The 18,358-nt window shown below is 41.0% G+C and overlaps 1 protein-coding gene across 1 annotated transcript in view; it reads right to left on the bottom strand.

Moving 5' to 3' along the window:
- Nucleotides 1–443: 443 nt before the first annotated feature.
- The window catches only part of Wnt2 (Wnt family member 2), a 40,758-nt gene continuing 22,843 nt past the window's right edge, over nucleotides 444–18,358 (bottom strand). The window contains exons 4-5 of the mRNA XM_028778431.1: nucleotides 17,731–17,995; nucleotides 444–1,227 (exon numbers count right to left, since the gene is read on the bottom strand). Coding sequence (XP_028634264.1) covers nucleotides 998–1,227; nucleotides 17,731–17,995 — 495 coding nt within the window. The 3' untranslated portion in view covers nucleotides 444–997. The remainder of the gene's footprint in view (nucleotides 1,228–17,730; nucleotides 17,996–18,358) is intronic.

The raw sequence follows: 18,358 nt of genomic DNA, 5'->3' as shown, positions 1-18,358 counted from the left end.
TAGGCTCTGAAGACGTCTTTGTCAGTACTACACTGGTCCTCAAAGTGGGCATGAGCAAAGTAGTCTTAATCAAAAATTCCACTGGGATTTTACTGCTTTCTTTTCTTTCTTTCTTTCTTTCTTCCTTTCTTTCTTTGCAATACAAGGACATTTCTAATATTCCACTCACAAAGTTATTAGTATTTTAATTTCTTTAACCATATTTACCCAGTAGTTAAAGAACACTGCTAGATCATCCATCCCCCTTCAGATTCTCTCCAGAGCACACACTGAGAAGTCTCATCACTTAAGAGTCCTTAAATTGATGGGACAATGAAGAACTACAATCATTTTCTAAGGTGTTGGCTAACTAGAAAGTTCAAAATAACACTGTCTGAAAGGACAAACATTCTCACCCTATTATATCCAGGGCTAATATCCAATAAATTATTTGAAAACATACATGTTTTAACCTGATGTTTATTGAAACCATCCTTCTCTAGGCAATCATCAAGGATGGTAGCAACAGTTATCACTTAGTTAAAGCCCTTGCTTAGTCTTTTTAAAAAATTACAAGGAAATTTGCGAGTCAGTTGATTCTGCTTTCCATACCTACCCAGACCCCCAGAGGGAAGTATGGACTTTCTGAACTGTTGGACTCTGTGGAAAGACACAGATAAATCTCCTCTGCTATGTGAGGTTGTTTCTCCCCACACCCAAAGAGGAAATGTCTAGGTGACAGTGGTGGGGGGCCATGACCCTCCTCCTCTAACAGCCTGTCATGCCATTTCCAAAAAGATATCAGCAGGAAAAGAGGTGATCTCAGAATGCCCAAGATAAACAGAATAGGATATACTTATATGCAGCATGTGGTTCCCAAAAAGGGGGTTTCTGTTGAGATGAAGGCTACATGCCTTAAGAAACAGTCCCCCCTGAAAACAACCCAGAGGTCCAGTGTCCTTGCAGATGTAATTTGAGTCCTTGAGGGAAGGAAGGGAGAATATGACCTCTGTTGAGGTCATGTGGGAGTTGTCCAGTCGGCACTCTTGGGGGCCTTGCATGTGTGCACGTCCAGGGCCTCAAGGCAGTCTTGACAGCGCACGGCACAGCACCAGTGGAATTTACACTCACACTTGGTCATCCGGGTGACATGGGATGTGTCATAGCCTCTCCCACAACACATAACTTCGCAGCTGTCCATGCCTCGGGAAGTCAAGTTGCACACACGGCCTGCTGTACCCAGGGAGCCTGGAAGACAAGCCAGAGAGATGTCACTGGAAACACCTGGGCAGAACACAATAGGCCTTGACAGAAGAGTCATCAGGCTCATCCTTGAGAACAGAGCCTAGCCCAACCTTCCTCATAGCTTACTGAATCTGTGTTCTATAGTCCCCAGTGTTGTCCCTCTATGCAGCTGAGAAGTATCTAGAGGGCATCAGCTAGAAAAAGTGAACCAGAAACTTTGGGTTTCCTTAAGGTAATCTGAATACAGAGCTTGTACTTTTAATTGGATTGACTTTCCATATTACCCTTACTGGGCTTTACATCGAAGGGCCATTGGGTGAGCATGGCTAGATAAGAAAGAAAAAGGGACTTATCCAAGGTTTTCCTCTTCCAACTTCACATCACAAAAAGGAAGCTGTGGCCAAGGTCAGCTTTCTCCAAGTGTAGGAGGTATTGAACCATGAAAAGGAGGAGTTTGCCTCCCTAGACCTACTTACACTGGCTTAGTGGACAGAGACCCTATACTGTAGCTGGTCGGGGAAGAGTCTCATTCATGTGAGGCTTTGAGGAGGGACGCCATAGCCTGGCATTGCCCATCACTCTTTTTTTCTGTCTTACAGTTTAGCAGACCACAGGAGGTGTGTGAAGTACCTATTTGAGGCCATAATTCTTGTTCTTCAAAGAACAAATGTGGCATTGTATCAATGTCATATTAATCAATTTTATATTTGCTAAATGGAGTCTATATTTATGTATCTTTTTCTTTAAAAGGAATTTCAAAGACAAAGTTGGGTATGGTGGCTCACAATTATGTCAGAAATCACTGAAAAGTTTGTGAGTAAGCCAATATATTCATATATATATATATATATATATATATATAATTTCCAGGACACTCTAGGATGTATCATGATCCCCTATCTCAAACACAGAAATAAGAATTTCAAAGATATAAAGTCTTTTATTTACTCTATCCCTGGGATAATATAGCTCTTTATGACTTTATCAGATGCATAATCAAGAGTATGGGACAATTTCGGAGAGTGTTTTTCAGCTTGCAATGACTTTTTCTACATTAATCTTTCCTATCAAGATGAGCCATTTGGTTACCATGTTTTATACCATCACCATCTTCACTGGACCGGTGGGCACCTGCGTCATTCTGGGCCAATTAGATAGAACTCCCAGGAGATTGTTGCCATACTTAAACTCAGTAGGCCCAGCCCCTGTACTCTAAGTTGAGCTCTGTGGATAGCCAGAGAGCCACAGGAAAACATGAGTTAAAGTACCAGGAAAAGGAGTTCTGTCAAGCTAGACTATTGTTTGGTTCTGCTTGTATCTCTTCTGGAGGCCTGGCCACACACTGACCTTGGAGGACCTAGAGACACTGGGATTTCTCCTATGAAGTGGTTTGAACACAGTGTCTTAGGTATACAAGGCAAGCAGTCTGCCACTAAGCTACAACCTCAGTTACAGCTTGCTATCCTTCTACTAACTGTTCCTTTTAGCTTAACTGTTCCTATTTCTATTACAGTCCACAATACTAAATAACTGGCGAACCTGCAGAAGAAAAATAAGTACAGGGAGAAAAAGATAATAAATTAATTTTTTTTACTTCTACCTCGTGACACTGTTTATCACTATCTGCTCTGTATGAAAATTATCTGTATGAATGTCATGCTGCTCTGCCTGTGCAGAATGACCAGGGAAACAGCAGGGTTCAGGCAGGGTATGAGGTCAAGAAAAGCATAGGGTGGGCCAGACTCACTGTGCGTGATCAGCTGCCGAAAGCAGGAAGACAGACAGAGGAGTTTCCTGAGGACAGGAAGGATGGCAGAGGGCCGGGTCGGGGTAGAGGGTGGGTCAGCCAGGGATGGCCCTGAGCCTACATCATGCTGAAGAAGCAAAGGGTTAGAAGAGGCAGCAGCTGGGCCTGAATTCAGGGTGACCATCAGGACAGTCTCTTAAAAAAAATTACTGATTGTGCAAAAAGGACACCCACTGCCAAATGCTGCCTTTTAACATCTCACCCATTATTTCATTTGATAGACATAAATTTAGCGGACATAAATATGTATAAAATATCATGTTGGCTGCTTGGGGTTTTGGAGACAGGGAAAACTTCAAATGAATAAGACCTAGCTCCTATTCCTCATCAGACTTGTAATGTAGTGAAGAGATAAGTGTGTGTACCACAACCTCCAGACCATCATTATTTCATCTGCTAATGACCTACTAGAAACCACAATAGAATCACATGCAGCGTATCAGGGCAGACAAAGATCAGACTATAAAGCCAAAAATGTTAGACTGTGGGCAAGCAAGGGTTTGCTTGTAGTGTTGCCATGTGTCAACTGTATCGTTGTGGCAAGTAAAACAAGTAAGTTTCCCTTTTCTCTCTTGCAAACATGGCATAAAAACAGCTCATTATTCCATAGTATGGATGAGATAAAATTAGAGTTCCAAGTGTCTATCGGAATAGGTGCTCAACACATGTTAAACATCTATTCATTACTTAGCAAGTGTTTATTGAGACGTAATTATCAGTGAACAAAATAAAGACACCATCCCAAGGGACTTATTATCATAATGCTATTTCTCAGTATGACTATCAATAATAGGGAACAGGACCAGGAAAAGCATCTTCAACTACATGGTTTTAACACGAAGGTAGCACTAGAGAGACAATGTAAAGGATGAGCTGATGTTTAGGGAAATAATGGGACGAAAGACATTTCTAGGCACAAGAAACTCCTAGCAGAAATGCTTGAGAAAAGTTTATGAGAGTACAGATTCAGTATGACTGAAGAACAGGGTGTGTATTCTATAAAACTCATAGGAAAGAAGAATGGAACAACAGGTTAAAGAGTCCTTTGCCTTGGTAGAGCTTTGATTTTTGTCTATGGTGGGTATAAAATCAGTGTGGATTTTAATTCAAGATTTAATTTAACCTAAGCCTGTTAGAATGACTGAGAGAAAGGAGGCCAAATGTGAGCTCTGAGAATTGTCTAGGCAAGACTCCATGAAGAGAGACAGAAGGACAATGAATGAGAGGCCTAAGAGGGTAAGCCACTAACATTTGGCTTTCTATTGAAGTATGGGATGGAGGTGGAGGGGTCAAGTAGGAAATGACCAAAACATGTTCATTTGGCTCCACAGTGAGAAGAGGAGCAGACACTTGGGATAACACCATAGGTTAAAGGGAGAGTGGGAGGAAAGGCTGCGTGGAAGATGGTTAAGTCCTCAAGGGGCATGATGGTGAAGGAAACTTAAAAGACAGCTGCTGGAACTGAGATAGATAAAGCTAGGACTTCAAGATCATTTCAGGCCTTAAGTATTTGGGGGAATCATTACACATCAATGGAAGGCTGACACAGGCTTTCCTTGTCTTTATTTAGACAGATAATAGAACTGGGATAAACTAGTCATGGATGTTTAGAGCTGGGGTGGTGCTATTTCTTAGAGATGGGAAGACAAAGCACATGAGGACGGCTCTAGAATACCAGACCTCTTTTATGTCATAAACTGGGCCCAAGTTATATGGATGTGTTTAATTGAGAAAACTTCCTATATTAGGGTTATGGTGGACACAGCTAGTGTTAATTGAACTTTCCCACACATGTTATGTATGTTACTAGGAAGAAAATGAGGAAAGCAGAAGTAAAGAGGCGGAGGCCACACAAGCTAAGAGCTTTATTCGAGGAGTAGAAAGGCATTCCACATGGCTGTGATTCAGTGGTCAAAGGAGAGAGCAAAAGAGCTGAGGCTGAAGATGTTGGTAACAGCTGCATTGTCAATGGCTTTAGATGACAGGGCAGGGGGTTTAAATTTTACTGTGTAAGCAACAGATTTCTATGGAAGTTCTTTGTGCAAAGAGCAATATGGTTTAACTTGTATTTATGAAGGCAAGGCAACGTGCAGAGACTGAATAGATTGAAGCAAGTCAAAATCAGGGCAGGGAGATAAGTTAGAGGCCCATCCAGAACTGGAAGCCAGACACAAGATGACCTGGATTAAGACACTGATGGTGAGAAAGAGAAAAGTTAGTCGAAGAGACAAGACCAGTAGATATGGTGAGTGATGAATGGATGAGACAGAGCCAAGAGGGGTCCAGAGGGGATTTCAGGTTTGGGTCTAAGCAGTCATACTGGTACTAGTAATTCCCCAAGGAGAGAAATGCCTGGGAGGGGAAGACTTTAAGCACCAATGTGTTTAGTTGTTAACATATTGAGTTTGCTGTGACAGGAAAATGTTCATTAAAGATACCGTGGGATTCAGGAAACAAGTTGGAATGTGGTTCCTGGGCTGGCTCATCTTTTTCAGGAGGTAGGGACTGAGGCTTAAGGTCTTTGAGTAAGACCCTGGCACACCAGGGGTGAGTCACTTTGTAATGGTTTCTGCTTTGTCTTTAAGTCTTACAGACCAATAAACATTCTTTCATCTTACCAAAGCCTAGCTGTCAAACTCTGCAGATATTGTGACACATTTGAATTCTTTGTCCTCTCCATCGGCTGTCAACCTGAGAGGGCTGGAATGGGAAAGTGATGTGTCTTGTTCCTAAATCAGGGTGTGGGGCCTATATTAAAAGCCCAATGGTCTTTGCTTACTGACCAGAAGCCTCAGGACATCTAAGAGTGTTTGCTTCTCAAATGCAGAACTGGAGAGGACTTGCTCTGAACCAAGGATTGTTTGTCAAACTGAATCCACATCATCCAAACTCGTGGAGAAAAGGCAGGATAAGGCAATGGCTATTGGAAAATTTTCATCTAAATATGATGGCCTAAGACTGGAATAGAATGATGGTGAATTTAGGCACACCTGGGCCATGGAGTGAGTTCAAGGTCAGCCTGAGCAACTTAGTAATATCTTGTCTCAAAGTAAACTGTGAAAAAAGACAGCTGAGGATAGAGCTTACTGGTCGAGTGTTGCCTAGCATGTTCAAGACTCTGACTTCAATCCCTAGTGAAAAAAAAATACAAAAGAAAGACAAAAGTTGGCTTTGCTATGTGAAACAAAAACACGCAACAAAGTGTTATCAGTTCATTGTTCAACTATAAAATGCTCAAAAACAGAAGTAATGTTAACATGCTGCTCACCACCGCTTTCTAAACGGGGCATAATGAGGCCAAGAAGAAGGAAGATAAAAGAGAGCTTTTGAAGACTGAGGGCCACTGATAACAGAACAGTACTGGGGTCATAGCCTAGAGCTGTAATGGGCCCCCCTGCGGTACTGGGATATAAGGAATAGGCCAACAGGGAGGCACGGAGCAGTCTATGAAGTAGGAGAGGATGACGATGCCTAGGGAAGGTCTACCAATTGGCCCCTCTTTGGGATAAAGCTCTAATTAGATGTAATTCTAGACTGTAGGGCAGAAGGGCAGTTCAGGCACCTGTGCCATTAGAGCGGAGTGTGGAGCTATTTACTCAAAGGTGAGTACAGACTCTCTGTAAAATTGGCCACTGTCGTTTCCCTTTAATGGAATCATAGAAGGCTTGTTAAGACTCTGAGCAATGGAACTGGGCTAATATAATGACCCACCACTGGTCTTTCTAAAGCAGAGTGTCACCATTATGGTTACTTAGAATTAAAGACAAGAATGAAGCTTATGTCCTCACACATGTGCATGCGTGTTCACTAAAGTGGCTTGCTGGATTTTATCATCTGTCTGCTTTCTTAGTGTTATGCCTATTTTTGGCATAAGCACCAATAGGGTAATTAATGAGTCACTCACTTCTGCTTGATCCACTGTAGTGACAAAGACTCAGTTAAACCTTTTCGCCTTAAGTCTTAAGGCAGGTTCCACATTGTCAAAACTGAACAGAGGTGACGATTATTCGTACTTTCTCCTCTTCCTTTTTTTATCAATTTAGTCTCTTTTCTTCTCTTTATACTCCCTCTTACATTTTTGTTCATAACCAGAGGTATAAAATTTGTAGAACATTTATGTAGTTGAGACCCTGTGCTAAGCGATTTAATTCCTACAAACTTTTAAGACAGATATTATTACCATCACAAATCTGTAAATGGGGAAACAGAGGTCATGGAGGTGCAGTAACTTGCTCAGAATTACACAGCTAGCAAATGCTGGGCCCCCTTGGAACAGAGCATAAATAATACTTAAGTATCTTCCCTGCTCCATCTCTTAACTTTTTTTAATCAAATGAACATATAAGCTGCATGTAGTTAAAAAGATCTAAAATCCCAGCACTAAGGAGGCTGAGACAGGCAGATCATGAGTTCTAGGCTAGCCTGGTCTAGATAGTGAGACAATATCCCCAAACTTAAGTGTGGGGATGTAGCTCAGTGTCCCAATACCTGCCCAGTACAGGTGAGGCCATAGGTTTGATCCTCAATACTTCACACCCCATCCCTATCCTCCTCCTAAGAACTTACAAAAATCTGATTTATAGCCTTTTGGACGACTGGAAGGGAGAGTCTTTTTCAGAAATTCATGACATGTAGGCTATTGAGTCACTTAACGTTTTGTGAGAAGATAAAAAGGGCTGGATGGATATATATATATATATGTATGTGTGTGTGTGTGTGTGTTACATGTGTGTGTATGTGTGCTACGTGTGTGTGTGTATGAGATAGAGTGCAAGTGTAGTATGTGTAGAGGTCAAAGGAAAAACTTGGGTGTTGGGCCTAGTCTTCTACCTTGTTTTAACAAGGCTAGCTGGCCCCTGAGCTTCCAGTGCGATAACAAATACAGTCACTACTGTGGCTGGATTTTACATTGGTTCTGTAGACCCAAACGCGAGCGTTCAGTCAGCATAGATAGTACTTTAAAAATACCAACTAAACATTTGAAAAGTAGCTTCAGCTAATGGTCCTCTTACTCAGGCCTCCCAAATTGTCATCTTCTAAGGAAAAACATGCACTTGGATGCTTTCTAATTAACACACTTATTTTTAAAAAGTCATGCTGCTTTATCACATTCTCTTGGTTTGATTTATGTGGTTCACATGTTCTTTTGCTTTGGTGGTGAAGTGTGCCCAGATGTGTTGCCAGCCTGGTGACAGTGCTCAGTCCCATGACATAGAGTCCTGTTGGCTCGGACTCCAGCTTTCCTGTCATCTTTATCCCAAACAGTGGTTCAGATTGGCTGCCTAACCTCTATGTCCATCAATAAGTGGCAGTCTCTGCAGACAGGCAGGGCATATGTCATGGGAAGGTGTAAGATGCTGCTTCTGGCTAAATGCACCTTTTTTCATCCCCTCATGTTATGTCCCCACCCCAGCTCACAAGATGAACTCACATTATGCATGGGAAAAGAGGCAAGGATGGAAGTTTCTAAATCACATGTGTTTGGGACCACATATCATATTTGGTGGGGCAATATCAAGGGAACTTACAGAATCAAGCATCCCATCCCCAGAGCTATAAAATTAATAATGGAGTCAGGGTTCCCAGTGTAAAAACATTTCTGTCTCCACCAACATGCATCTTCCTGACAGCAGAGGTGGAACAGAGGGCTTTGGCTAATAGTTCCCAGACCCATACCTCTGGAACCTGGAGGAAGGGCCCTTCTCACCCCCCTTCCCCTCTCCCCTCCCCTCCCCCCTTCTCTCTCTTCCCTCTCTTCCTTCTCTCCCTTTGCTTGTATCTTCAGAAATTCCTGCCACTCAGGCCAACAGAGGCCCATATGTTGACCATTAGGGCATAAAGCAAGATTCACTTAAGGCTGTCATCCAATAGGCTGTTTCTCCTCTGCTTGACTTACACGTTGTCATTAATGACACAGATTTATTGAGGGAACAAAAGAATGTTACAGAGCAAATGTTAGAGTCTGCACATTCATCTGCTTACAGGCCTTCCCTCGTCCTCACAAGAAGGATTGCAAACCTAATGCTACTTAGGAAAGGCAATATCTATACTTAGTTCAGATGATTTTACTCATTTGTATTCATTTTCCTAGCTTAAAGGTTTGACTGGCACAGGAAAGCCATGTCCTGTTAAACTAGCAATTCCTACAATCGAATTAACACTGTTATGGCTGAACTCTGTGAGACTTTCCATACCTGGTCTATCTAGCCTGGTCAAAGTTATTTCCTATTCTCTCCCTCCTCACCCCCACACTAACCCCACCTCTTCTTCCCTGAACTCCTCCCAAGCCTCATACTTTTCAAATAGGTTATCTCCTCCCTACTGAATTAAGCGATTTTCTGACATTATTGAAGTCATGTAGACTATTTTTTTTGAAGAGTCATCCCCATCTGTAAGCTGTGGTCTTCCTGCATCCCAAGCATAATCTTCTCACATTTTCAAGATTCAAGCCTACATTAACACCTCCCTTGGAGTGCACTCAGTCTGCACAAGTTTCATTAATCTATCAAAGGCCTATAAGACACTTCCTAAAACTGGGTAGGTATTTCCTAATGTCAGATCCCACCTTCTTTGGGACAGAGGTTGGGTCTTAGCCTTTCCTCTGTGCACCGCACAGTAATCGGGTGCCAATGCATATTTGTTTTTTCATTAAATACTAGATTAAGAGCAATTTATTATAAACTAAGAACAGCCTTCCCATTGTCTGGTGAGGGCATACTTTTCATTGACATGTTTGCAAGTTTGCAGGTACACATTGGGAGCAGGTTCGCATCAGCAGTTAAGCCTGCCTCCCTTTAAATGGTTTCATTTAGTGTACAGAGAGTACATGCAAGAAATGTGGCACATTCTTATTTTTTTAATTTTGCACATTTAGTTCAGGATTTTTTTCCTTCCTTCCTTCCTTCCTTCCTTCCTTCCTTCCTTCCTTCCTTCCTTCCTTCCTGCCTTCCTTCCTTCCTCCCTCCCTCCCCCTTTTTTCTGAATCATATGGCCTTATATGTAGTCCATGCTGACCCTGAAGTCTCTTAGTTGATATTATATATGTGTGCTACCATATCAGGGCATGGCCTATATTGAAATGGTAGAAATTCATATTGATAACTTAAGTAAGTCTGTGGCTTCAGGTGAAGGTTCTGAACTACAAACCAGAGTCAAATGAACACTTTATCCAGTTGTCAAGTCAGAAGAACCTTAGAGATTTCAAGGTGAAACATATTAAGAGAAGCAGAGAAATAAATTTCTCCATGGCTTCCCAATCAGTAGAAACAGAAGTGGAGAACAATTTGTAGTCCTTGAACTGCCTATTCCACAATGCAGGCTTGATAGCTCCCAAATAATGTGAAATTTCCGTAAGTTGGAAGAAGGGATTTACCACTATAAAGTAGATTTCATAGGGAAGGCTAAAATAATTAAATTTATTATTTTAATGTACTTTTAAAAATCACTTTGTCTGCAACAATTAACATAGCAATCAGAAATGAGTTTTATTATTCCTCTCACTTACCTCCCTACAAAAAAGTCAACTCACCTGTTTGATAATTAATTTGTTGTTAAGGGTTCAAATGATGTCAAAGAATTGGATATACAAAATGACTTAAAATTTGTTTACCAAGTTTTACATTTATTCTGATTGCCAGTGTCAGTTTCGGATTTTAGTATATCCTATGTTTATATTTTGAAAGATAACATATTTATAGAATAACTGCATTGGGTAGTTATTTTATAAATAATATAATAAGTTATAATATAAAATATATAAAATAAGTTATATTATATTATAGTATATATTATATATTTATTACACACAGACACACACACACACACACACACACACACACGATAAACTCCATTGAATTAAAAACAAAACAATACATTGCTTTAGTTATCAATGGAATCAGATGAAGTGACCAGCAGCAAATGCTTTGTAAAAGAACTGAGTTCCTGGGGCAATGAAATCTAGAGCTGCAGTCTGTTACTGTGTTTATTTGGCATCTTTTCTCTTGTCCATAGAAGAGTCAACAAGCAACATAACATAATCATGGCCCTTGGAAGATACCTACTAATGCAAAAGTTCTATTTAACACTCAAGCTGTGTTAAATGGAAAAAAAATTTGCAGGTTGTGCACTATAACCAGTGAAAAAAGCAAAAGCAAACAAAACAACAACAACAAAATGCTTTGTGATTCTCTGTAAGGAGACCAAGCTATCTTTAAGCTATAAATCTATAGAATTCAGCTAGTGAATGAACAGTATTCTATGTGGTTTACAACTTGCTATTCAACTTAATTCTCCACATTTATTTGCTGGATATTTGGAATATTAGTAAGAGAGACAGTTCTGCTAACATGGGTTTCCCAGCAGAGCCTGGTGGGGCAGAGAGGTAGCTAATAATTAAACACTACACAGTCTATAAATGGAAGAATGAGCGATTCTTGGGCCTCTGGGATAGCAGTGAACATGGAGAAGCAGATAGATCCTCCATACATTTCCAAGGTCCTGATGTGGGTGGCATGGCACTAAGAAGGGAGAATGAATATTGGCTTGCATATTGATGGCTTGGGCACTGCAGCCATCAATGGTAGTTCAATTTTCTTTAGAGGAAAATAAGCTTTGAGTGGGACAAATCAGTTCAACTCTGAATGAAGCCAGTGAATATAGTATAAGGAATCTAAATGAATCGATTAGGCAGGGAATTAAATATAGGATGTGGCAAGAGAAAACACACACACACACACACACACACACACACACAAATGGCTAGAGATATTGAAAACTGTAAGAATGGAGAAGAACAAACCATGAGAAAATATATTGAAGGAAATTAGCCCGATGGAACTCTGCAAAATAAAACCACAAAACTGCAAAGTAGAAGGGAATAAACTAGTCACTGAAATGGATTAAGATGTGTTAATAGAACAGGACAGAAATCAGGAGCATCAGCTGTACACAGGTCACCTAGATCGTGCAGTGTTGCCTGGCTGCACACTGGACAACCTATAACGATCACATGGTGGATGAAGCCTTCAGGACAAGGACCAAGCAACTCTGCCTTTGTTGCCTTTGCGCTGCCAGGGTTTATATGTCTGGCCCATAGAACAATTTCAATTAATATTTGTTCAGTAAAGAAATAAAAGACTCAAAATGTCCTGCTATGGGTTGCACATTATTAGTGTTTAGTAGAGTTGACCCATTTGTTAAAATCTTATTTTGTTGGTTTTAATAACACCCAGGATAGAGTCAGTGTTCATGATTGTCTGCAACCCAGGCCACAGCACAAGACTTATCTAGAATATGAGTCCCTGAACACACTGATTTTGGGAACTGGGTTGACATTGGGTTTCAAGGAATTCTTTGCCAAATATAGTTCATACAAGGCACAAATACTGACACCAGGAACCTGTCCAGCTTTGGGTTTTTAGTGGACAACATGTTACCCAAGAGTTCCATTTGTTTTGAACTTGACTGGGGAAGAGGTGGAGGCTTACTTGTTTCCTCTGGTTAGAGAAGAGACCTCAGGATGACCTCTAGCCCAGGTCAGGGTTTTACATCATTCCCCGTGAAAGTGGTCTGTGATTAGGTGCAGACACCTCCTCTGCAGGGGAGGGCAGCATTCCTTCATTATAGATGGACCTATCTCTAACTGAAGGGTTGCTTTGATTTACACATGCCTGGGGGCAATCACCAGACTAGATAGCACCAGAGCCACCAGTGCTCATCTCAGAAAGTCCCTCTCTTAAGATGTGGCCTCCGATCTGGCCTGCAAAATATCACACGCCCAGCCTCTTGCAGTTTGCTAGTAGCCAGCAAGATGTGCTTCAGATGGAGGCATTTACAGTTGACCATCAGAAAACATCTACCTTCGTCAGTAGAAGAATAAGGGAACATGTTTAGTTATTGTTTACACAATTTCTTCTTCAAATTTCTTTTTCTTTATCATTTATTAGGAACAATTAAAGGTAATCCCTTAAAAACATGAAGTGGTAGGCTAGGGAGATGACTCAGTGCAAAAGAGTGCTTGCAGTGCAAGCAAGAGAAGCTGAGTTCAAATCCCCAGGATTCAGATAAAAGCTCAACATGGCTTGTATGTACCTGTAACCACAGTGTTGGGAGGCAGAAATGAGTGTATCTGGGAAGCTCTCTGGCCAGTCAGTCTAGCCAAAATGGCAAGTTTTATGTTCAGTAAGAGATCCTGCCTCATGGGAATAAGGAAATATGAAATATGAAAGCACAGGAATGTACTCATTTACATACTCACACTACACAAAAGAAAAGAATAAGAAAAAAAAATCTTGGAACGCTTCTAATCGCATAGGGCTTCAACATAATCTAAATGTGGCTATTTAATTCTGATCAGATTTGAACTCTCAGATTTGTGGGCACCCCCAAATTAAAGTCCCATATCTTCATACTCCATCTTTATTATAGAAGACCCCCCCACACACACATACTTTCCACAGAATCCAAATATGATGAAAAATAGTATAGTGAGGGAAGTATGGATTTTTGTTTTGATTTTTATGTATTAGTTTTACTTGTTAACTCATTCCAGGCAATGAAATCTTGGACAAATTACAAAACTTTGAGATTTCATTTTCTGTATTTGAAAATGAGAGAGAATGCTGCCAAGAGCTAGGGTATACACATGTAAGGATGAAGAACAGACCTGACCTGTCAGGAACTCAACCCATGCTCCCAGCATCCATACCGAGTGAGATGTGTTTTCACCAGGTTCACTCAAGGTAGCCACCCTGTGGCTCTTCTCGTCAAAATTACTCATTGTGTCATGGAAGAGGATGACTTGATAACCAAGATGTCAAGCTAGTTGCAGCAGAAGTCTTAACGGTTAAAATCATTTAAACAAGTCACTTGTAGTAGAGTTTCAACATGTCAAAAAAAAAGTATTTTATGCCACTTGAGCCACGACAGGGGGTATTTTTTGAGTGATGTCAATCAATCTACAAATAAGAATGCTTTTCACCCTCTTTAAGGATCAAAGACCCGAAGAACAAAGTATCCTTGGATTTCCTCTTTTCTGATAATGGGGTAAACGAAGACCATGAACCACCAAATCATTGGTTGTCCAAACTTATTGTTAAGATTGAAAAGTATGAGGATCTGATTCTGATCCTGCAGGTCTCTGAGGAAGAATGGAGAATTACGGAGAATAATGAAGTGGACCTGAAGATGCACTGCACGAACCAAACTGGAAAACGCTCTAGATCAGTCCTGTGCTCTGTTCTTCTGAACAGGATGCAGCAGCGAGACAGAACAGCATTGCCAAGCAGTTCAAACACCCTCACCCACCCACCAATGTCCCACATGATCCCCACTCTTGCACTGGTAGTGCTCTCAAGGAGAAGGTGCCCAGTAAATTGAACATTAATATTGACTCCAAATCAACCATTTAGAAAGGGAAGATTAAATATAGGGAAGAGTGACTATGAATTTGAATAAAGAAAACAAACAATCAAGAGGAATGTATTGACTTAATGTTGCTACAAAGTTTTGGTTTATCTTGGAGCTAAGCTAGTCTGTAAGATTATTCTAGCACAGTGTGTGTTCATTCTGTTACAGGCTCATGCTATCGGCATCCTTTCTATAGATTGAAAGACCTAATACCTTTGTTTAACAAAAGGAGGCTCCTGTGCCCTTTGTGAGTTAAATGCAGGAAGTCTTCATTCCCATGGGTCTCAGAATTATCTTTTACATCTCTCTGTCTCCACAAACAGAGACTAGAGGCTGTTCCAGGAAGATTCCATACCCAGAAACATTTACTGTGGTGTGGACCAAATTTAGTAGTACACAGACCACAAAAGGTTACCCCAGGCAGGGAGACCCTCATCTTAAGACAGCCAGCAGTCACATGACAAAGGGCAAGATTTAAGCAGTGTGTGGGTGAAGCAAATGTCTCTCCACTTCACACCTGTGACTATTTGCATAATCGAAATATTAGCTATCAAAAATATCCTCTTGATAACCTGAACTTTTGCCTATGTCATGTAAAGCAGTCTGAGTCTTGTTTTTTATGAAAACAATCACATGTAGTTACCAAAATTACAAAAGAGACATTGCAGGTCACATGGGTAACTTTGGCATGTTCTCAAGCACAGCTATAAATGGCATTGTTTCAGTTTATTTCAGAAAATTACAAATAATCTGGTAAATGTCTTGGAAATGTGGTCTGTTGTATTGGAACTGGTACTTCAAAGACCAGAATGGCTCCTATTTGATCAACACTATTCAAGGACCAAAATATTGACCTAATTTTAAATTAGATAAGTAAAAATATTTCTAAGAAGGTATAGAAATAAGAGATTAAATTATATATCTTAGTATGGAAGCCAGTCCTTTAACTGTGTGCCCTTTTTGTGCCTCTGCTAGAGGCAGAGTAAAGTGATGGAAAGGACAGACAGACAGACAGACAGACAGACAGACAGACAGTCCTGAAAAGATCCTTACATCCAAGAGCTTCAGTTTCCACTCCTATAAAACAGAAGGCTGAGAGTTGGTGAGAGTGCACAGATCAAGCCATGGTGTGCAGTGGGCATTGCATATGTATCTGTGACTTTATTATCAAGGGGAAGACTTTCAGGATTTCAGCTTTTTAATAGTGCCTACTGCTCTTGCAGAGGATCCAAGCTTTGGATGCCACAACTACCTGTAACTCCAGCTCCAGAAGATATGACATTCCTGGCCTCTGGCAGGTACCAACACTCACATGCACTTCACACACACATACCAACACATATGCACACAGAGAGAAAAACAAGAATGAAGAATGAAAGAATAATCAATTCAATAGCTTACAGGGGCAGCAGGGATTGCATTCAGAGACCCCTTCCTATGACAAGAAAGTATGGTCTTTCATTCCCTGAATACCAACAAGGAAGAAAATATTTATCAGTTAGGACTATTTCCTTCACTACATAAATTATTTCAAATCAAAGAACCAGAAAACCCCCTGTAAGACAGCATATTATCTAGACCTGATATGAGGTTTCAGTCTTAAGGTCTTTTTGCCATCATGTTTAGGAAATAGGTGAAGCAAATGTGTCTTCTTTGAGCCAAAGCTTAGGCCAAACATGGGGCCAGACATGCTTCTCCTTCCATGCATGATGTCCAATGTGGGCAATGTGTTATCCCGGGCTGTTTATCTGATTTTGTAAGCTAGGATGAGAGTTTGGTTGATGATCATCATTAAGGACCATCTATTATTTTGTACCTTTTTTCCCTAGGTAAAAATTTACAGTGTCCTGATGTCTTCAGGCTGCTTTATATATTCAACAAGAGCAGATGGATATGCAAAGGTCTTAGGACAGTGCTCAGTATACAAGTGTCTATTTCTGGGACCTAAAATGATTGAGGTGATCCCATACCCATGGCCCGCTCAGAGTCACATAGCTAGTTAAGGACAGAAGCGACACAGTCCACTGGCTTGATTTACGTGAAAGCAACAGGTTCCATTGAGCCTGTTGTCTGACAGGTAGGATAACTTGGTAGCCAAAGCATGGCAAGAATGCAGAGGGGGCACAGCATCAGGTCCTCATGCACAGCAGTCTTGCATTCATATGCTTCATGTACAAACATGCTCACAGGCTGTGGACAGCTAACTCATCAAACCACAAAGGAACTTCAACAACTCAAGGGCAAGAAAAGGGCTCCAGGCTTCTGATGATGCTTCCTGATCATCTTGCCTATCAGTTAATCTAGCTTTAGCAGCTGGCTGCATCTGCACTGTTTTACTGGCTCTTTTGCAATTATTTCAGAATGGGAAACAAACTTAGAATCCAAACTGAAGGATATTTTTGTTGGATAGTAAATGTTATTGCTTCCCACTAAGCACATAACTTGAGCCAAAGAGAGCTGTGGCTACCGTTACCCTCTGTCCACTGAGACCCTTTCGGTGATGCTTATTTTGCTAGAGTCTTTGCAGAGGAGTCTTTGCAGCCTAATACTGACCTTGAGGGTAAGAGGTGGAAAGCATATATCTATAAAAGTAGACAGATGAGGACAGCTGCTATGTCCAGGCTGGAAGAAGGTCTCTTGGAGTACAAGACGGAGAAAGTATTATTTCAGAAGGTAGGGTGTAGCTTTAATAAATGAGGCCTCTTAAATCTACTGCCTATATAAAACACACCTATGGCCAAAAAAGTGAGGTTTTCTTGCTGTTTTAAATAAGAGTTTAAAAATAGCTTAATAAAAATCTTTGACAATTGTAACCATATCAGAAAGAGCAAGGGATTATGAAATAGAGCAGATTTCAGAAGGGGTTAAATCCCCAAGCCCTGGGTCCATTTCAGAGTCATAGTTGGGGGATTTGTCATCGGGGAAAGATGATTACAAAACTGTGCCCTGCTCAACCTAGGATCTTAGGAAAGATGCTGGGCAAGTACTCGGAACGCTTATCCATCCCCTTAACTAGAGTTCTGTGCAAGCAAGAATTCTGCTGATCTGCATATTTTGACATTTTGCCACATACGTTCTTGTTAGTTCATATTTCCTCAGAATCTGCACACTATCAACCTGTTTCTCTAACTGCTTGCGTGAGTTTTCTGTGCAGTCTCAATGTGAATTAGACAGAGCACAAGCCTGGAACCGGAGGGCAGGCATCTGTAATTACACAAAATGGCCTGCTGAAAAACATAGGCGTCCAATTAGGTTGTAGAGCATTGCTGTCGAAAGGAATTCCCTTAACTTACCTGCCTCTCGGTCCCTGATACAGTAGTCTGGAGAATTCTCAAAATACACGAGGTCATTTTTCGTTGGCTTCTTAAACCTCTTATTGGCTACAGTGAAGCCAGTGCCATCCTGGTTCATGACCACTTGGATGGCCCCGTTGTACTTCCTCCAAAGATAGTCTCCTGTTTTCCTGAAGTCAGCCATGGCCAGCCAGCATGTCCTCAGAGTACACGAGCCACTCACACCATGACACTTGCATTCTTGTTTCAAGAAGCGCTTTACAGCCTGCAAGAAAGACAGAGGAAAGCTCATTTGGGCAATCTAAGTACAGGATCCAGCTATGAGTTTCCCAACCTCAGTGCTATAGAGAAACAGCCCTGAGGAGGCTGGATCCTGGGATCCCAGAGCATCACTTGCCATTTGCTCGTCACCTTGGGTACACGGTTGGTAACTGCAACCATTGGGAGAATAGGTTGAGAAATGATAGGACTCCAACTCTGAACCCCAATCTATTTACTATCCATGTAACCAACACTATTTTATAGGACACATAGCAGCTTATTTGTTTATTTTTTAATTTAAAGCATTTTTCATATAGTATATTTTGATAATATTCTTTCCCCTTTCCTAACTTCTCTCCTATCACTC

The sequence above is a fragment of the Grammomys surdaster genome, unplaced genomic scaffold (genome assembly GCF_004785775.1).
Source record: "Grammomys surdaster isolate TR1022 unplaced genomic scaffold, NIH_TR_1.0 335, whole genome shotgun sequence".
NCBI lineage: Eukaryota > Metazoa > Chordata > Mammalia > Rodentia > Muridae > Grammomys > Grammomys surdaster.
The sequence above is the reverse complement of the archived record's forward strand: the minus strand, read 5'-3'. Positions and strand labels throughout refer to the sequence as shown.